At 55.3% G+C, this 26,795-nt stretch overlaps 8 protein-coding genes across 8 annotated transcripts; 4 read left to right on the top strand and 4 right to left on the bottom strand.

Moving 5' to 3' along the window:
• Position 1: 1 nt before the first annotated feature.
• Positions 2-1,764, top strand: LMH87_007808 (uncharacterized protein; the record flags this gene model as incomplete). Its single annotated transcript, XM_056199754.1, has 2 exons — positions 2-209; positions 275-1,764. 2 exons carry the CDS (start codon positions 2-4, stop codon positions 1,762-1,764), a joined length of 1,698 nt encoding a protein of 565 aa, XP_056057675.1.
• Positions 1,765-3,537: 1,773 nt separating this feature from the next.
• On the top strand, positions 3,538-4,634 carry LMH87_007807 (uncharacterized protein; the record flags this gene model as incomplete). Its single annotated transcript, XM_056199743.1, has 3 exons — positions 3,538-3,583; positions 3,633-3,961; positions 4,305-4,634. The coding sequence occupies 3 exons, from the start codon at positions 3,538-3,540 to the stop codon at positions 4,632-4,634; spliced, it is 705 nt and encodes a 234-aa protein (XP_056057674.1).
• Positions 4,635-7,054: 2,420 nt separating this feature from the next.
• Positions 7,055-10,560, bottom strand: LMH87_007806 (uncharacterized protein; the record flags this gene model as incomplete). Its single annotated transcript, XM_056199732.1, has 2 exons — positions 7,055-10,191; positions 10,254-10,560. The coding sequence occupies 2 exons, from the start codon at positions 10,558-10,560 to the stop codon at positions 7,055-7,057; spliced, it is 3,444 nt and encodes a 1,147-aa protein (XP_056057673.1).
• Positions 10,561-12,191: 1,631 nt separating this feature from the next.
• On the bottom strand, positions 12,192-13,070 carry LMH87_007805 (uncharacterized protein; the record flags this gene model as incomplete). Its single annotated transcript, XM_056199718.1, has 4 exons — positions 12,192-12,280; positions 12,336-12,526; positions 12,602-12,806; positions 12,890-13,070. The coding sequence occupies 4 exons, from the start codon at positions 13,068-13,070 to the stop codon at positions 12,192-12,194; spliced, it is 666 nt and encodes a 221-aa protein (XP_056057672.1).
• A 1,210-nt stretch (positions 13,071-14,280) lies between these two features.
• Positions 14,281-15,718, bottom strand: LMH87_007804 (uncharacterized protein; the record flags this gene model as incomplete). Its single annotated transcript, XM_056199707.1, has 5 exons — positions 14,281-14,567; positions 14,619-14,699; positions 14,749-14,799; positions 14,848-15,476; positions 15,546-15,718. 5 exons carry the CDS (start codon positions 15,716-15,718, stop codon positions 14,281-14,283), a joined length of 1,221 nt encoding a protein of 406 aa, XP_056057671.1.
• Positions 15,719-17,162: 1,444 nt separating this feature from the next.
• LMH87_007803 (uncharacterized protein) lies at positions 17,163-18,239 on the top strand (the record flags this gene model as incomplete). Its single annotated transcript, XM_056199696.1, has 1 exon — positions 17,163-18,239. One exon carries the CDS (start codon positions 17,163-17,165, stop codon positions 18,237-18,239), a length of 1,077 nt encoding a protein of 358 aa, XP_056057670.1.
• Positions 18,240-23,136: 4,897 nt separating this feature from the next.
• LMH87_007802 (uncharacterized protein) lies at positions 23,137-24,434 on the top strand (the record flags this gene model as incomplete). The annotated part of the gene is made up of 3 exons (XM_056199685.1): positions 23,137-23,188; positions 23,243-24,101; positions 24,155-24,434. The coding sequence occupies 3 exons, from the start codon at positions 23,137-23,139 to the stop codon at positions 24,432-24,434; spliced, it is 1,191 nt and encodes a 396-aa protein (XP_056057669.1).
• Positions 24,435-24,818: 384 nt separating this feature from the next.
• LMH87_007801 (uncharacterized protein) lies at positions 24,819-26,463 on the bottom strand (the record flags this gene model as incomplete). The annotated part of the gene is made up of 4 exons (XM_056199671.1): positions 24,819-24,917; positions 24,980-25,063; positions 25,141-25,736; positions 25,806-26,463. The coding sequence occupies 4 exons, from the start codon at positions 26,461-26,463 to the stop codon at positions 24,819-24,821; spliced, it is 1,437 nt and encodes a 478-aa protein (XP_056057668.1).
• Positions 26,464-26,795: the final 332 nt, after the last annotated feature.

The following is a 26,795-nucleotide window of genomic DNA, read 5'->3' as shown; positions in this document are numbered from 1 at the left end:
AATGGCCCCTACTGCTAGCATCATTGCGCTGGCCGCGACAGCCCTGCTTGGTCAACTGTCACGAGCCAGCTATACTGAGCAGCCACCGTGCACTGATCCGTTTACACCGTTTGCAAAGTTGGGATGTGTCTCCAAGAGCGATTTCGACTTCCGCTCCGCGGCTGATCAAGCCAGCATGACCGTTGCCAAGTGCACGGCTGTCTGCAAAGGTGAGACGGTTTTATCCTCATGTCGCTTGCAAGCCCATCCACAGCCCCTCTAACTCTCGGTGCAGGCAACTCTTACCGTTATGCGGCTCTCACCTATTATGGTGTTTGCTACTGCGGCAACGTCATTACAGGCCAGCAACAAGACGATAGCAAGTGCAGCTACAAGTGCACCGGAAACCCAGATGAATCCTGTGGAGGGCCAGACTCCTCCTACTCCGTCTGGCAGGACCCTACTTTCCCCAAGACTGCCGATCAGGTCTCGGTGAGTGACTACCAGGCGCAGGGCTGCTACACCGACCAGTCGCCGCGCTCTCTCGGACACCCGCAGAGCATCGACGGTGGCGTGACTCCGGAGAAGTGCATCTCTGCCTGCAAGGCGCAGGGTTATCCGTATGCCGGAACCGAGTACGGAGGCGAGTGCTGGTGCGACAGCTACCTTGCTTCTCAAGCCAGCAAGGTGTCAGATGCCGAGTGCCAGAAGCCTTGCTCTGGTGACGGCTCCAAGACGTGCGGAGGCGCAAACCGCATCAACATCTACTTTGCCAAGGATCTCGAGTCCACGGAGCCGTGCACCTCAAGTGTGACAACTAGCAGCACCACTGCGACGCCGACGCCGACGACAAGCACGAGCTCAACCAGCTCCGTTACCACAACGACTGGCACCAGCACTACCTCGACTGGCACTGGAACTACCTCAACCAGCACTGGCACCGGCACCACCTCGACTGGCACTACCTCGACTGGCACTACCTCGACTGGCACTACCTCGACTGGCACTACCTCGACTGGCACTACCTCGACTGGCACTACTTCGACCGGCACTACTTCGACCGGCACTACTTCCACTGGCACTACTTCCACTGGCACTACTTCTACTGGCACTACATCGACCGGCACTACTTCCACTGGCACTACTTCCACTGGCACTACTTCGACCGGCACTACTTCGACCGGCACTACTTCGACCGGCACTACTTCCACTGGCACTGGAACTACTTCAACCAGCACTGGCACTAGCACCACCTCAACTGGCACTACTTCCACTGGCACCGGCACTACCTCAACTGGCACTGGTACAAGCACTACTTCGACAACTACAACAACTTCGTCAAAGACATTCACGACTTCGACCCGTACCTCGACTACATCATCCTGTGTTCCTGCCCCGACACAGGTCTGTGTTGAGGGATCCGATTGGATCGGGCACGAACCCATCTGTGGCGTTCCCTTGCCACCAGTTAGCTGCAGTGACAACAAGGGCGACTATGGCAAGAATCCGTTCAAGCTTTTCAACCTTCCCGACAAGTCCAAGTGCCCAATCTTCCCCAAGGCGTCACTGGCATGCATTGAAGCCTGCGGCGTTCAGCTGAAGCAGTGCTTGAAGGCCACTTGCCTGTTCGGGCGTGATGGGCTCGAAACTTCTGAGAATGACGGACATGGAAAGCGCACACTCGGCCTCATCAAGGACATTAAGTGCAAGAAGCAGTTTGCGCTCTGTGTCGCTGCGAACAAGCTGATCAACCCCAATGTGTGCAAGGACTACTGTCCTAAATAGGGGATTCTAGTGTAATTCGCTTTCAGATTCTGTCTTAAATTCTGTAGAGATTTTCTTTTCAATATTAAATAAACTTTTCGCTTCTCAATCTCAAATAACCATAATCTAGCGCCAGCAGCCCTCGTGGCGGCGGCCTGCCGCCAGCGCCGTTCAACGGTTACGGGGGCCCGCCACACCCCTCTACTAGGTAGGTAGGTTGTGCCTGTTTCGCTGCAAACTTGATGGCGATGGCGAAGAGCTAAGACGATTGTCATATTAATACTACTGAGCTCTAGCTTACATTCATTTCTTCAAGATGAACAAAATTCATCTTGGTTCGTCGAATGGCAGGTATTAATCAGGTCAATGGTTTGGCTGGCAGCCATGGATGTACTCGCCCGTTGGGTACACCCACTGTAGGTACCGACCTACGTGCCCCCGCTGCCTACCTACCTACCATACCAACTGCCTAGGTACAGTGGTTGAAGGTAATTCCGAGCGAACTGCCATTAAGTCGCCATACATTAGTTAGCGCTCGGAATTACCTAGAGGCACTGTACGCGAGGGGAGCCTGTTTTTGGACAGGCACAGGGCACCAGAGACGCCAGCCGTCCCGCTAACTACCTAGGCACCGATTTGATTTTGGCAGGCAGGCAGGCCGGTCTGGGATATTTACAAGGCCCTGCCTGATGCACCATGCAAACGCACCATCTTCAGCTCGGCAGCATCATATGTTCTGCCATCATTTCTGATCCTACCATCTGCTACTCCGTGCTCCTATCAGTATTTATATTTTCATCCCTCAATTCTTGCTACAACCCCTCATAATCCATGCACTCCTCCTTTTAAAATCGATTACAATCTACCCGTCCCGGCCGCCTAGTCTCGTGCAGCCGCCACCCCATCACATCATCGCTCTTTCATAGCTTCCTTACTATGCGCCAGTTTTCATCTTGAAATCTTGAATCGAGATCTGCGGTGCATCAAATCGTTGCAGACTGTCCTCGAGGAGACATGTTATCCACCCTCTACTCACACACAGAGGCCTGGCCGGTCGATCCTCATCAGTCTGTCGACTCCGGTTCAGGCGTTGGCAGCTTCGACAATACGCCTGCTCCGAGCAACCGCTCATCACTATCAATTACACGCTCTGTCGTAAAGACTGGAATACATAATCGGCCCACAACTCCCGTGAAAAAAGCCCTTCGCCACCGTGGCCACCGATCGAGTGCGTTGACGCGAATGATGGAGGAAGCCGGTGATGCCGAAAAGGAGCCTTTAATTGTGCTCCACGACAAAGATAACCAGTCTTTCATACCACTACGAAGATCTTCGACTAGTTTCAGGTCCAGCATGGTCGCTGTCGGCGCTGACAGGGAGAACACGCATAGCCTCAATACCACGGCCCAGACTGAACAGTCCGGCAAAAGGCGACTGAAAATTGGTATTATTTCTGCACATTCCTTCTGATCTCATCTCACTAATTAAGTTACTTTTTCAGTGCGGAGGCTTCCTTCTTCAAAGCCAACTCCAGCTGCCAGCGAGAGACTTCGTCCGAGTTCGATCAAAGCTCCCTAGCAGGATGGCTCCGTGTCTCGCCAGCTTCACACCCCAGTATCAGATGCCAACACATCGCACATGCAACGCTTTTCAGTCGGCAGTATCGCTGCTTTTCCGCCATACGACGTTCCCGATCCAAGAGACGCTTTCCAACTTTTGGACGAGAAATCTTGTAGCGTGGCGTCCTTCAGCACACTTGGATCACACCCAGGCCATCATCACGTGGTAGTACAAATGCCCTCACCAGGCCAGAATAACTTCGCGTGGCAGCATGCTGCAGGTATGTTTGCTCCTTAGCTGGCCAACTACGAATCTAATGCGCTCCTCAGATGCACGCCACAGTCTTTCTGCCTGTGTGACATACCCCGTAGGCGAAAAAGAGGGCTCCGGCAACCTGTTTGCTCCTGTACCAACTCGCCATGTACGACCAAAGCTACCCTTGGTAGACATTACCCACAGCTGCTCCGACAATGTGAACGGAACCACTCAAGACATTTCTCTATTGCCGAAAAGCGCCCTCAAGCGCAGCTATTCGGTCGGTTCGCTTCTTGACTACACTCGAGCCTCAAAATGGCTACGCGAAATGCTATGGTATCCCGAAACCTACACGACAAAACTCACCAGTCGTTCCACAAGATTCCGCCCTCGATCCCAATCTGTAAGTACTTTGGAGGCTCCGTCTTTGGTTGATATTCAATTAGCACGAAGGGTTACCGGACTCTCAAAGTACTCTACAAGATCAGATTCGCGCTTCGATGGCTTTTTGTTTCGTCGTGCTGTAAGTGACTTGGAGAGACTAGTGAATGAAGCAGTTTCTATGGCTTCTCAAGTCGTTGATCTCCCCCACAACCGAGCTTTCTATGCGGCCCGCTCTCGGGAAAGTAGCGAGCTACAAAGCTCCAGCTCGGACAGGTCTTGCATCGAAAACGTTTCGTCGGGTGAGACAGACCATTTTTCTTCCCCTAGGCCTCTTGGCCAGCATGCCGATACTTTCTCCGCAGCTGAAAATAGACCTCGTCTGCACGAAGTCATGGAAAAATACTCTGATGACGGACTTATGCCAAGATCAGAAGATTACTCTCAGGTACACCGACACGTTACTTTCCAACTTCCAGCCGCCGCAATGGGAGAGGATGGCAACCAGTCTTTCTCGGTGCGGCCTCATTTGCACGGCACAACGCATCCTAAAGGTCCTCGGGGTGGCCAGCGAGCTTTTACGACACCCTACCAAACAGCGTCTGACGCAGTACCACAAGGTGGTTTTCAGTTTGGCGACGAGCAGCTTCCAGAGCGGGATATTGCAGGGCGACAACTGCCTGTCGACCACGTAATCAGCCTGCGACGGCGCTCACATGTCAGCCTACGAGCGGGTGAACGATTCAATTTGGCACGATCGCATCGACGACAGCCTATCGCCAGAGATTGGTCGACAACTCGCAAACGCTTCGTCGCTTCCGTGGCTTGTATTAGCACCGCTCTAATCGGTATCATTCTTGGCATTTACGCTGGGCTGGTTCCATCCATTCAATACTATGTCGTTGACCCGTCTCACATTGTTGTGCACGGAAACACTGGTTGCTTCTTTGGGATGGCAATTCCAACTCTTCTACTGTGGCCACTGCCATTACTTCATGGTAGAAAGCCATACATCCTGACTGGGCTTGTTCTTGCAATGCCACTTTTGTTTCCGCAAGCGCTCGCAGTAACCTCTCAGAGATTGGTGGATTCATTTCAGTGGAGAGTGTTGCTGCTTGCTTCAAGGACCCTCATGGGTGTGTCACTTGGATTCGCCAGCATGAATTTCCATTCTATCCTCACTGACCTCTTTGGTGCATCTCTGATGAGTGTGAATCCCCATCAAGAGGTAGTTAATCACTACGATGCGCGCAGACATGGAGGCGGTATGGGAGTCTGGCTCGGTATTTGGACTTGGTGCTGGATTGGTTCTCTTGGTGTAGGCTTCCTGGTCGGTGCAGCAATCATTGACAAGTATACGCCAACTTGGGGATTTTATGTCAGCATCATTCTCATCGCTGTGGTACTATTCCTCAATGTTGTTTGTCCAGAAGTGCGCCGCTCGGCTTACAGACGCTCCGTTGCGGAAGTCAGAACGGGCTCCGATATCTCTCGTCGTGTCGCGCGTGGTGAGATCATGATGCACAGGGCGAAGACTGGACCCAGGTGGTGGGGAGAAGAAGTATACCATGGCATTGTTCTGTCTATGGAGATGCTTCGACAACCAGGTTTCTTGGTGATGACAATATATTCCTCCTGGATTTATTGTCAGGTTGTCCTCATTATTGTTCTTTTGGGCTCTTTGGCCTCGAAGTACTACAGATTTCGGTCGCCTGAAGTTGGCCTGCTGGTTGCCAGCATGGCGCTGGGTGCGCTCTTGGCAATTCCGTTCCAAAAAGCAAACTTGTTTTCTCGATCCCGCTTCGCACAGCTCAATACCAACAAGGCAACCCTCGACAAGCGCGTTGTTTGGTCGTCCCACATGGTGCGCCGCACGGTATTTTCACTGCTGCTCCCTCTGGCCGGCATCTGCTACGCAGCTGTTTCTACCGGCCCGCCTATGCATATAAGTTTACCAACAATATTCTCTTTTTTCGTTGGTTTCTTTTCCTGCCTAGCCATCTCTGAATGCAATGGGCTCATCATGGAAACATTCGACTGTTCGGACTTGAGCCCGGGAATGACGGGCCGACAACGCGGTTCTTCTGCGAGAAACCCAAAGAGAACAAATTACTCCTCTTTTCCTCGAGTAACTGCTGGGTTTGCACTGACTCACACGTTTGCGTATATTTTGGCTGCAGGCTCCACGGCACTGGGTGGGCATGTCACAAGAACCCTCGGGCAGCAAGTTGCGACTGGTGTTGTTGCAGGCATCTTGTTTGTTCTCACCATACTTTTGCTTCTTGTTCTTGTTCGCTTTGTGGAAATTCAAATCATTCCACGATCCAAGTTTGACGAGATGGACCGAGTGGTAGAAGCAAGACGAAAGTCAACCATCCGACGAGCATCAATGCCAACTGATCCGCAGGCGTTGATAGAGGAGGAGCAAGCGTGGCGCCCAGTCATGATTGGCAACCCCATTGGAAAGACACGCAGAATGAGCATTCTTGAGCTCGGGAGCATGACGCGCTGGCAGGAAATCCGGAAGAAGAATCGTCTTATTGACGCTGGTGCGCATTTGAACCGTGGTGCTTTGGGCCATGGTTTGGGGGCGTTGGACGATCAGATGAGTGACTTGAAGCGAAACCTGCACATTGGTAGCGGAAGAAAAAAGGGCAGACGAATGTATCGCTCGGACGAAAGCAGCGGGACTGGAAATGACCCAGACTTTGACGGGTATTCCATGAGTAACCTCAGTACCCCAGGCAGAAATCGTCACGGAGGTGAACGGGATGATCCGATGGATACGGCCATGATAGATGAGGAACTAGGTCGCCGCGCAACAGAGATGATGCAATGGTCACCTAAACGCTAAATAGCATAGTGCAATATTCCTAAGATTCAACTTTTAGAGCGCCAATAAAACTAAGAGATTGTCTATGAAAAGATTGGATATCGTCATGAGCGCCGAATAATCGTGAAAACGCTTCCCAAATGAATGGCCTATATCAATACCAGGTCCGCAAGTATTTAATTGTACACGAATTTATCCCAGATAAATTTTCTCTCTTCTTTCTCTCTTTTCCCCTCGTCTTCTTCGTTCTTGGCTCCCTCCCTCTTCTTTCATCGTCCGACTTCAGCCCACGTTCAGCACCAAGTCCTCTCCTCGTCGTGTCGGCGTCAACCGCGGCAACCAGGTCGGCGTACTAGGCAAATCTTGCGTGGCGGGATACTCTGCGGCCCGGTAGCCCCCTTGCGTCCTTCCATCTCCTCCCCCTCCACCACCTTGCGGCGTCTGCGTCTGCTGCTGTTGGGGCGACTGCTGCCAGCGACTGCGGATCCCGAGGTTGCTCTGGCTCTTCGGCGGCGGCTGCAGCGCCATGTTGGCGGCACGCTGCGTCCCCAGCCTCTTAGCCAGCAGCAGCGACGACGCCGACGGCGAGGACGCCGACGCGGTGGCGAGGGCCTCCTGGCTGCTGTTGTCGTGCGCCGCGGGGTTGTAGGACTGCGACGGCGGGCGCCAGAGCTCGTGCTGGTGCTGCGAGTGGCGCTGGTAGGGCTGCGGGATGGGCATCGGGTGGCCTGGGTAGCGGCTGAAGCTGTCGCGGTCGGTGGTGATGTTGGGGATGGTGGGTTCTTGTGGTGGTGCGGCGGCGGCTCGGCCGGGACGAGGCTGGGGATACATGGGGAAGGGATGCGGGAGGTGGCTTGGAGGACGGCGGCGCGGCTGACGAGCGGCCGAGGGGAGCATGGATCGGTCGTCGCGCGGTGGTGGCGCGGTAGAGGTGGTGGTGGGATATGGAGGGCCATGCTGGGGCTCGGGTGAAGGTGACGGTTCGACAATGCGCATGGTCGGCGAGCCGGTCCGCTGCTGCTGCGCATAGGACGCTTGCGACGGTGGACGTGGCGCAGGAGCGCCGCCCATCGTGCTGTTATGCGCTGGCGGACGCATCATCATCATCATGGAACCGCCACGGCCTCGACCGCGTGACACGCCGTTGCCGCCACCTCGAGAGTACCGAGCTGCAGCGTCCGGAGCGGGTGCATCACCATGCGGGAGATGTGGCGGCTGTCGCTGAAACGACTCGCGCCCGAGCGTCGGGCTGGGCTGGCCCGTGTCCTGCTGGTTGAAGAGCAACATGCGCGACGGCGCCACGCCGGGGAAGTGGCCGCGGCCGCCGCGGGGCGGTGGTCCAGAGGTGCCGCGGCCGGGGATGCGCGGGTACGAGACGGGACTTACGCCGCCGCTGGTGTTCTCGGAAGGACCTGCGGTGTTGGCGATGGTGGTCGCGTGGACGTCGTTGCTGCCAGTGTTGGAAGCGGTGGCGCGGCTGCGAGGCGACTCGGCAACGGGCGAGAGGTTGTTGACCGGCCCGGGCGTAGTGGCAAAGGGCGACTTGAGGTTGTTATCGTCGGCAGCGTCATCAGACCCTATACTAAAGGTGGTGACGCCGCTGTCGGCGGATGTGGCGCGCGATCGCCCGCCGGCAGTCAATGAACGGCCTTGAGATGCGGTCGTTGTGGTGTTGATGTTGGGGAGCGGAGTAGAGACGGATCGCGGATTGGGCTGTCTAGAAAAGAGCGGCGAGGGCACCGTCTTGGGCGTGCGCACGACGGAGCGCACGCGCGGCGTTTTGGGATCTGCTGTCGCTGCCTCTCGCTCTTCACCCTTCTCCTGCGTCTGGTCGCTCCGGATCAGCGGCGTCGCGGCCAGCACCTCTGGGGTGTTTTGTATACTGCTCGGCAGCTCTTGTTCCCTTTTCGGCTCGTCGGCAGCAGCTGCCAGCGGTTCGCGGGACCTCCGCGCGGGAATCTGCGTCTGCACGGCCGTCGTGACGATGCCCGACCGGGCCGTCGCGACGCGCGGCACGGTGCCGGCGCTCAGCGGGCTCTGCATCTCCCTCTCGAGCGCGCTCTTGGCGTCGCCGAGGACCCAGTTGCCGCAGCCGTCGGACACATAATACGGAGCGGCTGCCGCGGCGGAGTCGGGCCCGGCGGACGGCGGACACCAGATCTGGCCGGCGCTCGGCGATGTCGAGCGCCGGAGCTCGTCCTCTTCAAACTCGGTCAGGGTGCTGTCGCGGCCGGCGCCGGCTTGCGGCCGGCTCTGAACGAGCTTCTTGTCCTGTGCGGGAGGCGCAGGCGGCGGCTTGGCGTCGTCGGGGATGACGAGACGCAGAGAGTATGGACGTTGGCTGTTGGCGGCGGCGGCGGCGGCGGCGGCGGCGGGTGGCTGTTGTGGTGGTGAAGGTGCGGCAGCAGGGCGCATGAATTGAGCGGCAATGGGATGCAGGAATGCCTGTGATTGTTGCGGTGCCTGGTTTCCGTGACTTTCTTGATGCGCCGGACGCATCGCAGGCGGCGGCGAGCTGTTCTTGGGTGCCACGGGCGGCATGTCCGGCTTCGCAGGCAACAACTTGGAAAGCGGTCGCAGCCTGGTCGGTGTAGCTGCGGGCGTGCCCCCGGACAGCTTCGACGGCGAAATGGCGAGGCCAATGGCGCTCGGCCGCCAGCTGTCGCGATTGTACGGCAGTTGCTGCTGCTGCTGCTGTTGCTGCTGAGCCGCATGGCCACTGGCACCACTGCCGCCGGGCGCCGGCATCGCTGGGTAGCGCGACATGCCCGGCGCCTCTCGCGCGATCCACGAGCTGCGGCCGCTCGAGTGCGACGTCTTGTCGAATCCGTAGCCCCAGGTATCGCGCGCCGGCCTGTAGCTCCCGCCTCCGCCTCCGCCACCGTTACCACCGCCGCCGACAAAGCTGCCAATGGTCGATCCGCTGTGGCGGCGGCGGCGACGCAACAGGAATCGCACTAGGAGGATGAGGCCAAAGGCGACGCCGGCGGCGATGCACACGGCTCCGATGGAAATGCCGGCGATTTGGCCCTTGGAGAGGGGCCGCGTGCTGGGCGGCGCGTCTTGCGTCGGGGTGGGTGTAGATGTGGCCGTGGACGTAGTGGTTGTCCGCGAGGTGGAGGAGCTGGCTTTTGTGTTGCTGGAGCTGCTAGTCGCCGTCGCCGTCGTCAATGTAGTTTCGGTAAAGGACAATGTTGAGCTGCTTCTGCTGCTGGTGTCGGTGTCGGTGTCGGTAGCGGCGATGGTGGTGTCAGTCGCCGTGGGAATCGGCAGCGGCGTCGCCGACGAGGTGATGGGCGCAAAAGTCAGGATGCCGCTCTGCGGGCCAAACCTCAGTGTCGCGGTGATGGTGCCTCCGTTGGGCTTGGCCACGGCCGTCTTGTCGCTGCAAATCTGGTACGCTCTCGAAAAGGCGACGTCTGCATCTACAAAGTCAGCCCCTCCCAAGTTCACACAAAAGTCAGGATACAAGTCAACGCACCTCCAGATTCCACGGCGCTGCAGAAGCCAACGTTGCGCTCGCCGGTGAGGCACTGCAGCGCGCCCTCGCCAACCGTGTAGCCCGAGCGGCCGCGGTTCGCGCAGACAAAGTCGAGAGACAGGTTCCGGTCCGTGTCGTCGCCGCGCGCGTAGTTGACGGTCAGGAAGGAGACGAGGCACTGCTCGGCGCAGGCGGGTATAAAGGCGGAAATGTCGTCGCGGAGGTGCGAGGGGATGGCGGCGGACGCGAGTCGTAAAAGAGTGACGAGGGTGAGTGGTTTCAACGCATGGCGGCGAGTCTTGGACATGTTCTGTTGCGATGCAGATCTTTCGAGCCTGTCAGCGCCAAAACGACTTCAGGGTGTAAGTGAGAGTAAAATCGGTCGTACTTGGGGGGTTGTGAGGACGGAAGATTTAGTGCATGGCCTGTTGCCGTGGGCACATCTCAACCTCTCCTTGTCGTTGTTATATTCAAGATGCCGATAATATGATCGTGTCGCGAATCACGGCTGTGTGTGATGCCCTTTTTTTCGTGCGAATCCGTCGGGTAGAGATGTTCGTTGTCCGTGAGAGGTTCAGGCGGCTAGAAACAGATGACACAAAAAAACGTAAACAAAGAAATACAGTCAATGTGTAAAATGTGTATATATCAAACGCGCTTGAAAGACGAAACAAATGAAATAAAATGGTCGTCTATAGGTACAGTGAATCAATGGTGAGAAGAACAAGAGGCTGTCAAACAAGAGAGAGGAAAAGGAAGAATGAGAGGGGAATGCCATCTTCTTAGTCCGCCAACATCATCTCTCGCTCACACGCCTCTCACGTAGGTCGCGACCCGCCCATATAACAGCCCTCATCTCAGCCTATCGACTGACATGCTTGCCGCCGAGCCCAAAGAAAAGGGCACTTTGCCTGGAAGGGGAATGCAGAGTCGGCAAGGACACCAGATGGCAGTGTGTGTGGAGGCGGGGGGTATGACGATGGGAGAGAGGCAGAGAGGAAAGCGCTTCGAACAATGCCTAGTCATCATACTGCATGAAAAGGCACTAAAATGGACGTGAATCGACAGGGGTGGTCTATGCAATGCACTCTGTCGTGGCCAAGCTGTGGCTAACCGCCCAACTTTTGCTGTTTAAGCGCCCAGCACACATTCAGCTCCCCGCCCTCCCGGCCGCTTGTGTGCCGATTGTCGCACGTCATTCTCGAGGAAATACAGCAACTTTCTTGTCCGAATATTCTGAAGAGGAAGAAGAATTGAATAAGCATCATTGAATCAGGCAGCTCTGTAGATGGATTAGAGTAACCATAAAAAGTGGTGGGCTTTTGATCGTGATTCGATGTGTCGTGGCTTGGCTTGAACCTGTTTAGCGTGTACCTCGCTGGGGCTGGCTTGATTGGTCGTCGACGGCTCCCCGTCAGCCTGGGTGTCTTGCAGCCTGTGAAACGCGCCACCAGGCCCCATGTGTGATGTAGGACGAGACGGGAATCAACGTGTTGCAGTTTGGCCAGGCTTGACTTTTTGCGAGGCAGACCGAGGCATGTAGCGCAGCCAGCCTCGCTGTTGGGAACCCCTCGCAGGGCGGGAGGCACATTGTGACACGAAAATCGTTCATAAAATTTCTAGATCTTCTACCACAAAAAAGATAACATGTTAAAAAAAGGAAGACGTCGTATAAAGGGTCCAGAAGACAAACAAACTCAGGGCTATGCTCAGACGATCCGGCGCGCCACATACCACAGCAACGCCATCCATGTACGGGCCTCTAGCAGCGACAACCCTGACAAGCAGAATACCACGACTGCCCATTCATCCTCGATTCCGTCTCCTTTCCATCAACAGGGTACTCAAAAAGAAAGACAACGCCAACGCCAGAAGTATGGGGTAAAATAGTCAACGGATAGTGGGATAAGCGGTTGGCGTTTCGCAGTGGCCCGCCATTTACATGGCCATTTCGGCCTGCAGCTTGCGCAGCTCTTCTTCCTCGTCGTCTTCCTTCTGCGCGGCGGCCTGTGGTCGGTTGGAGACGGCTGCATTCCGCGTTAGCACATTTTTTTTCGTAGTATAGCGTGGCAGGCAACTCACGATCTTGGCTGGGAGGCGAGGCCAGTACTGGGACTGTGCCCGTCTTGAGCATCGCCTCGTCGAGCTGCTCCTGCTGCAGCTGGTCCAGCTCGTCCTCCAAATCTTGCTCGTCGACGGCGTTGCTGAGGCTCGATGACGTGAGGGCGTTGACGATTTCGTCGCTGAGTTCGTTTTGCTCGCGGATTTTGTCCCTTGACCTTCGTGTTAGCATACGTTTTTCCCTCGCCAATATCCAGCCCACTTCCACGGTTGGGAAAATCACATACATGGTCTCGTCCACCTTTTCCGGTGTAAGCTTGCCGTGAATGTTCTTCATGGCCGCGCTGGCATTCTCCATGGCCTGCAGCGTGCTGCGGTTAATGTTGGCCGACTCGATGGCGTTGATCTGCTGCTCTAGCGTGCCAATCTGCGCCTCTGTCTGCTCCAGCGAGCGCTCGTGCGCCTTTTTCCGTCTCAGCGCTGCCTTGGCCGCTGTGAATTCACATCTATTAGTTTCGGTTTTCCCCGTTTTCCAAATTTCTCCGCCCCTTCTCCTGGGATCATGTCCGGCTTACCACTTGTGTTGTTGGCCGCCACGTGCTTGCGCGCTGTGGCGTCTTGGTCGGAGATCTGGTTCTCCAGGTGCGTCTGGCGCTTCTGCAGCATATCCAGCTGCGAGCGCAGGCCCAGGATCGCATTCTTGGGCGAGTCTTTGCGGTTCTGCGCCGAACCGCCGCCGCCGAACCAGCCCCACATGATATCGTCTGGTTGCTGTGGTCTTGTGTCGCGAGGACTTGAGTTTACAAAAGCTCTCGGCGACGAAAGCTGGTCGTATCGTCAGAGATGGCTCTTGCTGCCGTGGCTGTCGTGTTCTCGATCGAATCGCAAAAGGCGGGCGGCCTGGCTGCTCTCCCACTGTATATGGTGGGGTAACTCGGCGTCAGAGCAACGGAAGAAGAGGCACACGTCGGACTAGATGTATCGTCGTGCTCGGCGGATGTGTCTGTTGAGACGAACAAGTTCGGTCGCAACAGACGACTCGCGGTGGTATGTAGGTCGGTTAAGATTAAAAGCAACTATGGATGACGGCTGCCTGTGCCTGGGCCGCGTGGTAGGTCGCTGCTGGGGTTATGACGAAGGCGCTGGCGTGCCAGACGGGTATCCGATGTTTTGCCACGGATCATGTGACGCCACCGAGTGATAGATATGGCATGCCAGCCATGAGCATCAGATCACGGACAAGGAAAATGATGTAGAAAACATACAATAAAATGATTATACCATTTTCATGTCTCACACTTTTACCGCCCCAATATACTTAATGGTTCGTTGCGCTCCTGGTGGTGTAAATAAATGAATCTCTAGTACCTTACATAAGTACACATGTACAGAGTAGACGCCAGTGAATTTAAGTTGAATGCATGTTTAACAAATATCCTGAAACTCCTAAAATAACACTCCAGGTCCAGCGCTTTCATCGCTTCCTCTCCAGGTAGAGAGTTTGCCAACAAAGGCTCGGTAGCCGCCAAGAAGATGGCCAAATGGCAGCCAGCCCTCATAGTACAGCAAACATAAAAGCCTGCTTGACCAGCATCACTGTTTTCCATACACCACTTCCTTCCGGACCAAATCCAAATTACCAAAAATTCCAAGTCGCCCCGGCCGCACCACCATTAAGCGCTTTAAAAAAAGTATCGTTCTGACGTGGTGTGGTGCATACCCAAAGCCGTCGCCGTGCTCCCCAAGAGCAGGCGCTAGTCTAATAAAACGTTGCAAAGAGGATTGTCAAAAAGAATAGAAAGTCGCCATGTCGTATTTACTGAATGAATGCATCGTCCTTGCCCACACCGGACGCCATCAGTCTTTTTCTCAAAGACGAGGCTGTCAGTATGTGGCACTGGGAGAGTGCTGTGGGGGTGTATTAATGTTGCGTGGCATGTCGTAATCGAGTTTTGCTGGCGCCTTCTTATTTGTCCTTGGCAAACTTCTCGTCCGTGTCCTTGTGCCAGACAACATAATTGGGAAGACCAACGACGGTGTAGCCGGCGCGCTTGGCCATTTTGGCGAAGCCTTCCGTCTCGGCTTGGTTCTCAAAGGCGTAGGCAGGGAAGTTGACTCCCGATCTGTGGACATCTGCCTTGACGAGAATGCTGACACCGCCAATACCATCAAGTTCGAGCTCTTCGTCCCTGTTCTGGTTGCGGTCTCCCATGAGGCACATGTACGTTCGGCCAGTCCTGAATTGCTTGTATCCTGCGGACAGTTAGTCGACCGATCAAAATCGTTGTTCGGTCCGATGCTTACCTTCGACAATGACAGTGTCCTTGTCCAGCTTCTTGGCCAGAGCAAGGGCTTGGTTCGACTCGACCCACGAGTTGTAGTCGACTGAACAGTGTTAGTCCTAGCACAGCAAAACTGCATACGAGTCACTTACATCGTCCCTCAATGTCGTGACCATTTTGCTCGTAACGATGGAACCAAATGTCTGACATTGGTTAGCATTGCATAACTTTGCATCACCCATGAAACATACTAGGTACAACGACGTCCTTGTCGTGGGCGATGAAGTCCTCAATCAAGGTGTCGGGGCTTTCTTCAATGTCAGAGTCACGCCAGTATACCCAAGAATGCTCAGGCTTAAGGGCGGAGTAGAGGAGGTAGTTGCGAGCTCTGGCCATGGCCTTGCGGCGAGGGGCCTGAGCCGCAAACGCGTGTCGCTCCTCGATGTCCTGGCTCAACTTGTAGCCAAAGTCTTTTTCAACAACGACAGCGCTTCGGAACGGGACCTTGTCGGGTCGGCTCTGGATGCGGTCCAGCTCGGCAGCGAGGGCGGCATGGGTGTCGTCTTCCGAGTCCGAAATGAGGAAGGCCAGGTCGATCAAGTGGTGGGGGTACGTCAGCTTGGCGAGCAGGTCAAAGTATTTCGGCAAGAATTTGGAGGCATCCTTGAGGGGAGTTAGGATGAGAACTCGCTCTTCGTTGGTGATGGCCTTGGTGGTGGAGGTGATGGGGTTCAGGTTGACGTGCTGAATGCTGGTGGAGTTGACCTCGATCGGCGCGTGGGGGTTGTAGAGAACGGGTGTTTGCAGATGAGCATTCCATCTGGCATAGTCGTTTGCTGTCATGTCCATGGGCGACTTAGACGGGCCCCAGCAATAGAAGCTGCAGAGGGGTTAGCGATGGCGCGATCAAGGGAGGCAGGACGGCCAGTGCAAGAGAATGGATGTGTACCTTTGCATCTCGGACGCAGAATTAGACACGCCGCGCCATAGCAAAACTAAGGCTGTGATGATAGCAGCGAGGACGATGACTCGTTTGCGCGCAACGAGGTTCAAGATAGCCCGCGAAGGGGGAAGCTTGGACTGCGCGGCCTTCCAGTTGAGGCCACCTTTGGGAAGAAGCATGCTGGGCGGTTTACTGTCACCACCTCTGGGCAGAAACGGGATGAATGATGGCGGTTCTGCGGGATGTTACGCCGTGGTCGGGTTGTCGCCGTGCTAACACTCGAAGAGGCGGATATCGATCGTAGTCTTTGACACGCCTCAAAAGATAAGGGGTGGTTGTATCGACGGGTGAGCTGGCGTAACGAACGGCGTGGGCGGGTAAGGAGAAAACGAGTGGACGCGATCAATAGAGGCGTGAGGGGGAAAAGAAGCTGGACCTCAGGTCGGTGTCGAAAGCCAACTGGGACGAAACTGGGCAGACCAAAGAAGTGGCGTTGATGAGGCAGAAAACGGCAGCGCTGGCTATCAGGAGAGACTTTGAGCCTTGATGTGGTAGAACGTGGCTCGTCCACTATCGACGGGAAGGAAAAAAAGCTTGAAGCTTCGATGTACCTGTAGGTACATGGTCAGTCACGCAACAAGCTATCATGAAAATGTACACCACATGTACCGGTCAAGTACCCGCTTGGCTCGTCCGCATCGGTACGGAGTGCGCTTGTCCAAATTTAGCTCAACCTGCTTCGCCCCTTTCAAGAGAAGACAAGGCGCTATAACAAAGTAGCAATCACTAAAACGCATACTAAACAAGTCATGCAAGGACAAGGACGCTATGCTTGAATTTTTAATAAAGATAGTTGCAGCTTGAATCGTTGCCCTGTTCTGCGCGTCGTCAGTCGGCCAGCTTGATGGACTTAGTTACGGTCGGGGTTTTCGGTATGCAGCCAGCGCGTCCGATAAGACAGATTAAGCTGGCCAATAATGACTGCCGCAATGGCCTTTTTCGTCTGTAGTAAGGCAGTGGGAGACCCTAAAAGCTGAGACTATGGTAATCCCGGATGGTCTGGCTCTGTACTCGCCAGTTTCACCACGACTTTATCCGCCTCAAGAGCCGATTTAGGTGAAGGTAAGATATTGAAAACTAAAAAATGATTAAGGTATCTGTGACACGAGCCTTTTAATTTCGTTTCCATTCTCAACGGCCTGATCGGTGAGAACAACAATTTGCGCATAAATGTAGGGTAGCACGGTAGGCCGAATCAACAGAAGCTAGGCTCAAGAACGCCCAGAGCTGATATGACACTAGTAGAGCTCCCGAGCTGCCTTCCAGACGGCGTGAAATCTCACAATTTGTCATCTGTATCCTGACCTGTCACCATCCATTGAACTGTGTCTTTACATCGCCAGGGGCTCGAGAAGCCATCAGTACCATTCCCGAATACATCACCATCTGCATATACGAAAATCAGCGTCGCACGGAGCTCTACTGTGCATGATTGCGGGACGTTCATTCACTCTCCAAACCCTAGCTCTCACACTGCGACATACGTCACAGGCTCGAGGCAAAATCGCGGCACAAGCTGCGAAGAGCTCGAAAATACAGTTGCGGGCATTCAAAATTGCTACAATGGCTGGGACAAGGCGATCCTCACGGCTAAGTGCCGCCAGCGAGGCGATGCCTCCGCCGGCCGCGCCCGCTGCACCCACAACCAATGGTCGCAAGCGCAAGGCCGATGCAAAGCCCAAAGGCGAAGCACCCTCGACGCCCAAGAAGAAGCGCATCATTACGCCCCCGCCGCTGACGCCCACCCCCAGCGCGGTGGGAATCATTGCCGAGCCAGCCTTTAACAAAGGCATGCAGACGCCCAAGCCGGCGGCGGTCGCTCGCCTTGCCAACCCGCGCGGCACCAATGCGATGCTGCTGTCACCCGAGACGTCGCGGCTGATTGCGCCGCGCGATGAGGAACCGCCGTCGCCGTCCAAGGGCCGGGGCAAGACGACGACGCAGAACCTTTTACAAGAAGCGTGCGACCATCTCATCAGCGTCGACGAGCGCATGCGGCCCCTCGTTGAGAAGCACACATGCCGCGCCTTTTCGCCCGAAGGCCTGGCCGAAAAGGTCGATCCGTTTGAGAGCATCTCGAGCGGCATCATCTCGCAGCAAGTCTCTGGCGCGGCGGCCAAGTCCATCAAGAACAAGTTTGTCGCCCTCTTCGCCAACGATGCTGACGGCGCCACCACCACCACCAGATTCCCTCACCCGTCCGAGGTGGCCGCCACGCCCCTCGAGAAGCTGCGGACGGCGGGCCTGTCGCAGCGCAAGGCCGAGTACATCCAGGGGCTGGCGGAAAAGTTCACGTCGGGGGAGCTGAGCGCGCAGATGCTGCAGGACGCGCCGTACGAGGAGGTGCTGGAGAGGCTGATTGCGGTGCGCGGGCTGGGCCGATGGTCGGTCGAGATGTTTGCGTGCTTTGGGCTCAAGCGCATGGACGTCTTCTCGCTGGGCGACCTGGGCGTGCAGCGCGGCATGGCGGCGTTTGTGGGACGCGACGTGGCCAAGCTGCGGAACAAGGGCGGCAAGTGGAAGTACATGTCGGAGCAGGACATGGTGGACTTGTCGGACAGGTTCGCTCCCTATCGGAGCTTGTTCATGTGGTACATGTGGCGCGTGGAGGAGACGGACGTGAGCACCATGGAGACGTGAGGAGATGGGCGAGGGATATCGACGCTACAGTGAAGCTGGACTTGGTGAAGTTACGAGTGACGATGAGGCTTACGAGCAAGGAATGTGGGATGGTCGGGAGAAACTTTATTCTGTGGTTGGAGTTTGGAAATATATAGGCTATGCTGGGTTATAGGAGTCGGCGATATCGGTGGGATGATTTCTCTTGCTCTGTAAATTATGCACTGGTATGCGATAGTTGGTCGGGGACGATTCTCTGTGTTTTCCGATTAGGTCCTCTGCTAGATGCGCATCAGCCTGTACGCCAAGCAACCCCAGATTCTTGCTGCAGTGACAGCTTCTGCGCCCTGTTCGCAGCCCTGCCGTATTTTGTATTTTGCACCTGGAGCCATCTCGTATTCTGCCGCCGGGCTATCACGAAGGGAAGAAGCTCCCCAGACCCCGCCACATCGACTGGACGACGCTAGCGGGCGGAAGGGCAGGCATGCGTCGAGTCCACATCAGATTCATCAATTCAATATTATTAGGCAATTTTACCGTCTCCACTGGTCAGCCACGACAAGGCTTCATCACCCATGCTCGGTCGTATTAATATCGAGAGTGGTTCGCTTTGCTCCGGGGAACGAGGCTTTTGCAGAATGAGCGCTCGTGGCCGCGTGCAGACACGTGCTTGACCTGGCCAGCAAGGGCCAGAACCATTGCCGACAAGGTGCGAGATAATGGACCTGTCGGCGATTACAGTGTGCGTGTCTTGTACCACGCAATTGTCCAGGGACATTTGGTGGGATGGGCTGACGGTCTCATTCGCTCGCCCTACTTGTTGTTGCAAAGCGGGAAAGACGGAGGTCATTGCACGACACGAAGAGAGAGAGACAGAGCGAGAGCGAGGGCCACCTGGCGAGTGACAATGCATGACACTATTCTATGGGTCGCCTGCAGGGCGATGGAGGGAGGAGCCGTAACTAACAATACCAGTAAACGTGTTTTGGGGGCCAATTGAATTACCAGTAGGTCGGGGTTGTGTCTAATACGCAGGGGGAGGACACGGGCGGGCGCCGTTACAGAAAGAGACGGGAGACGACATATCGCAAAGTCGTCAGGATCAGGACGGGATGACACCAACGGATTGTGCAAATGTACCGCCTAATAAATCTCGCATCTGGCCGAAGCGTGCGCTCCTGATGTCATGTGTGACCTGACAAGTTGCCAAAGATGTTCCACACTGCCAACGACATCCCGGTCCGTTCAGTGACACCAAACCCACGATGAGGGGCAAAATCAAACCAGGAAGAAATCCGGAACGCAAATGCTTATTTTACCTTGCATTTGCCCAACCGAACTACAGCGGTGGTGGGTAGGGGAGAGAAACTTACGTGGTTGGAGCAAGTGACAAAAGGGGGGCTTTCGTTGCCGGTAAAGAGAGGGAGGCGCATCTGGAACATTGAGAACGGCACGCTAGCATGTGGTGAGCTATTGGCATTTCCTCTCTCCTTGAAGTTTTCTTCCTTTCTATTTAGCGTCATGCAGCCAAGCATGGGTTTTTTTCTTCGCCGACATCAAGGAATACGGGGGCGTTGTATTGCCAAGCATGGGCTGCCAGTATTACAAGTTACGTGGCGACTTTTTCGCTCTGCACACGCACGCTGTGAGACCTGCCATGTCACGGCGGCGCAGTACAACGTGTCGGACTCTTTTTCTTCTTCCGAGCTTCTTCCGAGATGGGGAAGCAAAGAGAGGCTGAAGAGCCAAGACGGTTTAAAGAAAAACTACACAAGGCGAACTCGTATCAAATGGGCGGGCTTGGCCTACAGGAACGGACGGAATGCGCGGATGTAAGTTGCCGGTGGTGGCGTGGCGAATAAAAAAAAAATTGGCTAGAGAAGGAGGAAAGTGAGAAAAGGCTGGGCGCTGTCCGCATTCTGGGTCAATTAGCGCTGTCAGATGCCAATTGAGTAAAAAACGACGAGTGTAACTCGACTGAGGTGTTGCGAAATCGTAGAACGGCGGTTGAGTTGGCGACGGCGGCAGCAGCTCGAGCTTGTTCAACGCTCCCGCTTGCTGTTTCACTAGTCGCTCATCGCCCGCCCAATGGTGCCAGGTTCATTTGCCCAATTGACAATTGCCAGTGTGTACCAGTAGTGGAAAATTGCCATCTGGAGAGTGCGAGACTAGATCGGCGCAGGACCCATTGGGGCAATTGCCGATCATGGCACCATTGCCCATGGGATGTTTTGATACCGTGGTGCGGCACTGCGGGCAGCTTTTTGTGCAGAGTCTATTGTGCACTGCCACCTTGGTTTAGACCAACTAATCATCATCAGTATTTTTGGTGTGGCGTGTGCCGCGTTCCAACCAGTTGTCAGTGTTCTACAATGTGTGCTTGTGGCAAAAGGCCAAGAGCGTTGGCGTCGTCTTGGCGGTCGTGGAGTCTACAGAAATAAAAACCGCCACCGGCTTTCTGTTTGCCGTCTTGGTGTTTTGAAACAAAGTCCGATGGGGATGTTCGGCCGCAGTTTTGATCGCGGTGCGCACTGGCTGTGTGGCTGTGAGAGACCAATGGTGTTGTTTATTAGTCTGGTTGCTAGCCGTGCTAGCGAAGGAGGTGGGACGCGCAAGCATCGGCCGGTTGAAAGGGGTGGAGCATAAACTTTTTCCGATGTGTCTGATGCAAAGAGGTAGGAGGGAGGGCAAGCAGAAAAGAAAAGTGGTGAGAAGAAGAAAATCGTGGCTAGTGAGGGTGGGTGAGTACTGGTGGTCTGGTGGTGATGGGGGAATGAAGAGTCCGCAATAGGTACCTAGATAGCTAGGTAGGTACCTAGCAAGAATGCTCGGTGCGATGTGGGCAAAAGCAAGCAACCGTCTTGATGAGAGTTTCGACCGTTTATATAGATGATACGTGGCATGTGGTTGGTGAGGGAGTCGGAAAGTATCAGAGTTGACTGTGAGAAAACTAGGGATTGGTGAAGAGAGGATTGGATAAGAATTGAGCAGCATCTCAGTTGAATCACGATTCATTGCGACCGTCCTGTGACGAGGCCTTGTATCGGATGGGCCCCCTTGGAGGGACAGCAGCAGGGGTGAAGACGCTGTAACGATGCGCTGTGGCGTGTCAAATCGGACATTGATACTGGTGTTTGGCAGGGCGGCTTGGCATGCTACATCACTCTCGCTCTCAGAACAGGATTTGACGGGACTCGTAGCGGCGCGGCTAAATTATTTAAATCTCGTTTCAACTACGTACTCTTATAATCGACCTTATTTGCACTTGGCTATAAATACTATTTGGATTTTTTCACGCTGCTGCATCCTCCGTCTGCTGAAAAAGCAGGCAAACAGGCAGTCAGTCAGTCAGTCAGTCAGTCACTGTGACGCCCGGGCCGGCCCAGCAAAGGTACATGTGCCTGCTTCAATGAACCATGGCACCTGAACTTGTGGGGTCCGGCTCCGCCCCATCTCCATGCATGCCTCCCGCTAAACAAAGACCTGGCCTGGCCTGGAGCTCGAGGCAGCTCGTGCCTGTTTTGCTCCTCCCGGGCCGACCTGGGTGGCGAGTCTGCAACAGCTGCGGAGGCCTACCATTATCGCCTTTTCCCCTAGCAGTCAGTGCATGGTCATCCTCCAATATAGAAACTTCTGACGGAGTAACTGTAATCGTCTTCTACCCAATTCTTCGTTCTTCGTGCAGTCGTCAAGGGGCAGCTTTGCTTTACATGTCCATCTCCTACCTTGGCCTAGGCCCAAGCGGGCATCCCCTGGCCGAGCGGCCCGTTGTGCCTCCTGTAAAAGCATCCCGGCCAGTGGTCGATGGGGCCCCTGGTAACCAAGGCACAGCGCTATTGCACTGTGCCAGAAGCTTTATTAGCCACTAGCACCACTTTCAGGTAGCTCCGCCCGTACCTGCAGAGGTACCGCATCCTCCGCAGTGCTGCCCCCTCCTCACAAAGTACCTCCTCAGGGCCCATGCTGAGGTGCCCACTGCTCGACTGCTAGTGCCCCTGGAAGCTCCCAATCTCTTTTCCCACTCTCGCCCTCCCCTTCCCTTGGCTAGAAAACCTCGTCCTCCTTTCCCTTTCGACTTCTCTCCTCGTTGACCCAATTCATTTCCAGCCGCTCGTTTTCTGGCCCCCGAAAAAAAAGAACGTATTCGTCCTTTTTTCGCCTTTTGATCCCTTTTGCTTCTCTTCTTCCTCTCGTTATCAACGCCACACGGTTAGCAAACGTCCATCTCAACGTCCGACGCCCCTATTTCACCCCAGCTAACGCGCGTTGTTGTCCTAGGAACCCCATCGCTCGACGACCACCTTCCGACCATTGTGACCGTTTTTTTGCAACTCTTGTCCATTCTACTCTGGTGCGTTCCTATCGTCCCCGTTGCCGCGTTGACTTGAAGTGGCACCTTTCCTTTGGGTACATATTTGGCTTTTGTCCGCTGCGCCTGCATTCCAGTCGCTTGCCCTGCCTGCCTGCTTCCTTCCCACATCGCACGCGCTTCGTCCCACCTGTGCACGGTACCGGACACCTCATTTCTACGCCTCCATTACGCTGCTCAGCCTGTCTTGCTTTCAGACGACCATTTTTACCAAAACATCATCTGTCGAACCATACGCAAGAGCTTCATCGCCCGGGCTTCCTTCTCAGTTCTAGCTACAACACGTCTCATCAACAGACGTAACGGGAAAGAGCTTCGTTTGTTCAGGCTAAACGCATCTCCGACTTGTCAACACCAGCTTTTTAACAATCATTTTCAACTTCGAGCGACACAGCATATTTTTTTCGGCATCAAATTTTACTTGCCACAGCCATCAACGTTGATTGTATTCTTCAATCTACAGCACATTGCCCCGTGTCCACTTCAAGCAACGCATCCAGGCAACGCAGTTCACCCCTGCGGAAACTGACTCTTCGTTTTTAGATTAAAATGCCTTCTCTTCAGAAGCTCATGGTCATCGCGACCGCCAGCGTCGGCGCCCGTAAGAATACTCATCCACTGCCCAACGGTTCGATTATCGGCTGACCTCTCCCAGTTGCTGCCAGCAGTGACTGCACCACGGATATCACCATCGACACTCTGAACCCCACATTCGACTGTGATACCATCGATGCCAAGGTCACCGTCTCCCCTTCTCTGCAGGGCAACCTTCAGATCGACGGCCCCAAGGTCTTCAAGCAGGACTTTATTGTCAGCAACACTTCCAGCCTGCTCGGCATCTCGTCCTCCTCCCTCACGAGCATTGGCGGCAACTTCCAGGTCCAGGATGCGGGCCTACTCGCCAGCATCAGCCTGCCGAAGCTCACCAAGCTGAACAAGCTCAACTTCGCTCGCCTGGGCCAGCTCTCTACTCTGCAGTTCTCTTCGTCTGGTGTCAGCGAGGCCAGCACCGTCAACATTGCCGATACCTTCCTCAGCGACATTAGTGGTCTCAACCTCGCTACCGTCGAGAGCCTGACCATTAACAGCAACAAGAGACTCACCAAGTTCGACTCCAACCTCGTCAACATCACCAACACGCTCATTCTCACCGAGAACGGCAACGATATGCAGGTCAACCTCACTGAGCTCCAGTCTGCCTACGAGATCCAGATTTCCGGCGTCAAGAGCCTCAGCACGCCCGCCCTCGAGCAGATTCAGAACAGTATCAGATTTGAGACCAACCCTAACCTCGAGACCTACGAGGCTGCCAACCTTACCAGCGTCGGTACCTCCAAGAACGGTGGTTCCGTCTCCTTCATCAACAATGCCAAGCTCGCCAACATCTCGTTCCCTTACCTCGCCACCATCTCTGGTGATCTGACTGTTGTCAACAACACCAAGCTGGACGAAATTACTGGTTTCCCCGAGCTCAAGAGCGTCGAGAACATGCTCCTTGGCGGATCCTTCGAGAAGTACGTTCCTTTTCTGCAAACCGTATATATCGTCTTTTACTAACAACTCGCAGGGCTGAACTCCCCAAGCTCGACGACGTCAAGGGTACCATCAACGTCAAGTCCACCTCCAACCTGACCGACGTCTGCAAGTTCTTCAACGGTCTCAAGGGCAAGGTCGTCCAGGGCAAGGTCAACTGCCAGGGTGGTCTCGACAACAAGACGGCTAACGACCAGAACGGCCTCAACAAGACCGGTAGCTCCGGCAACGGTGGTAGCGGTGCTGGTACTCCTAGCTACAGCACGGCCGCCATCTTCCTTGGTCTCATTGCTGGCGCTGCTCAGCTTCTGTAAAAAGTCGCTGTGCTTTCGGAGGATAGAAATCTACGGTGGGAAATGGCGTCATTCTCTGCACCCCAAAATATGTCACCTGCTTTTTTCTTTTAGCCTGCACTTGTGGTTGTTTTCCGCTGGCTGCACACTGTGTCTGCTGCGCGCAGCGCCTCGTGTATCACTCTGAGTGTTTGCCGCAGACGCGCTAGAACTTATTAATTACCCTGTATTTGAATGTTGGCACACGAGCTGAATTGATCTTTACTTTTGCGTTTGTCTCACGTTTGACGCGCCATGTCGTCCCGCGCCCTTACCGTACTGTGTTTCACAGCCGTTGTTATGAGCTCTTTGGCTCTGCTTGCTTACAATAATGATGACTACTTGGTTAGATTATAATATATACATCTATTTGGTGTACACGCTCCTGTCAAAGGCATCGCTATTATAATATCTTGGCGTGATTGTGTTTCCATTGAAAACGCGACCTTGCAATTCACTTACAGCCTGGACAATGTTAGCTGCGTTGAGACGGAGGCAAGTAAGCAGTTTGATGGTGGTGTACTTGCCCTCAATGCTGATATTTGGTCTGTAAACTTGATAAAGACTCGTTGTGTCACCGTGTCTATGTAGACTCGTTCCACGCGGCCATACTATTCAGCGTTAGCATTGCGTCCCCCCCGTAGCCACCCACATAGTCAAGACTCCCTGGATGAGTAAAGAAACATACCTTTTCGCCGCATTCTTCGCCAATCTCCTGCCCCAGGCCATCTTCCACTTCCGCCGCCAGGTCCGGCATATTATCCAGCATGTTCAGCAGCACAATCACGTCGCTCAGCCCTTGCTCCTCGTTGCCCGCGGCATCCTTTCTTTTCCCGCCGCCGATGATTTTGCCCTTGTTGGCGGGCTCGGCCCAGCCGCCGCCGTCGGCGTCGGCTTTCTTGCGGCGCTTCTCGACCTGCACCCGGAGGGGGTTGACGATGCCCGACGAGTCGGCGCCGAGGCCGCGGCCCGACTCCCAGCCGTACTTGGACATGAGGCGGTGGGCGAAGCCGGCCTGACCGGGACGGGAGGAGCGCGGCGGCGAAGGTGAGGAGGAGCGTCGTGCTGGTTCTTGGGCGGTGGTGGTGTTGTAGAGGACGGGGGCGGCGGAAATTGTGGTGGATGAGGTAGGTGGTTGGGAGGAGGACAGGGCGATGCGTCGGGCGTATGCGTCGTCGCCGGAGGCATCGCTGGGAGGAGGAGGAGGAGGTGCTGCGGATGTTGTGGGAGGAGAGGCTGGTGGTGGGGGAACGGCGGCGTATGATGGCGGAGGAGCGAATTGATCTAGGCAATTTGTTAGCATGGAAACTAGAAACACAGTTGTATCTCTCAGGTGTTGGGTAAATGGCTTACTTTTCGGGCGCATGCCGGCTCTTTCGCCTTCGTCATCATCCGACGACAGGTCGCTCTCTGGCGCCTTGCCCTTGCGGTGCCGGTACAGCAACGCCTTCCACTCGCGCACCTCGTCGACCTTTTCGTCGCTGCGCAGGTACTCGTCGACATTGGTCGGCCGCGACGGGTCATACACGTCGTCCCAGTCCGTCTCCATCTGCTGCTGCTGCTGCTGGCGCTTCTTCTTCGCCTTGCGCCCGCCGCGCTGGCGCTTCTCGCCGGTGCCGTAGAGCCATTCGTCGTCTTCGGTCGCGGCCCAGTCTGCGAGCGTGCTTTTGGAGGCGGGCGGCGCTGCAGAGGCGTCGGCGGTGGGAGGAGGTGCAGCTTGTGTCGGATGAGCAGCAGCAGCAGCAGCAGCAGCAGGTCTGGCAATGGATTTGGGAAAGGTTGCTGCTGCCGTAGCTTTGGCTTTGGGCTTGGTGGGTTGAGGGCGCCGCGTGGGCTGGAAGCGCAGCGCAGGGTCAATGGGCTTCTTCACGGGTGCGGCGGCGGCGCCGTCTTGGTTGTAGAGGACTGGACCGGAGGAGATGGTCGCGGACGGTGCTGGGTCGTTGGGGTCGTGGAGGTTCTCGTAGAGGGAGAGGCCTCGAGACGGTGGAGGAGGCGGCGGCGCAGCCATTTCGAAGGCGCGGATAGCGGTCGTGGTGTAGGACTATATTTTAAGAACACATCGAAGATCAAAGCATGAATGATAAATGCGGGTTATGACGCCGTAGCCTGCATTGCGCAGCTGTCGAACGATGATGAAGCCGTCACAAGGAAACACGGATAAACAGCGGCCGGGCGTGTGCAGCCCTTCGGCGTTTGCCTTGAACAAAAAGCTAGGTACAGCTGCATGCTCGCTGCCCCTCCAGTGGCAACGCACCCCGCCAACTTTTTAGATCCCGCAATCCACTTTCTCACCACCCTCACCTTCCAGACCGCAAACCCAAGCTCCGTTTGCCTGTTACT

This window comes from Akanthomyces muscarius (assembly GCF_028009165.1).
Source record: "Akanthomyces muscarius strain Ve6 chromosome Unknown contig_15, whole genome shotgun sequence".
Classification (NCBI taxonomy): Eukaryota; Fungi; Ascomycota; class Sordariomycetes; order Hypocreales; family Cordycipitaceae; genus Akanthomyces; species Akanthomyces muscarius.
This window is presented reverse-complemented; position numbering and strand designations above follow the sequence as displayed.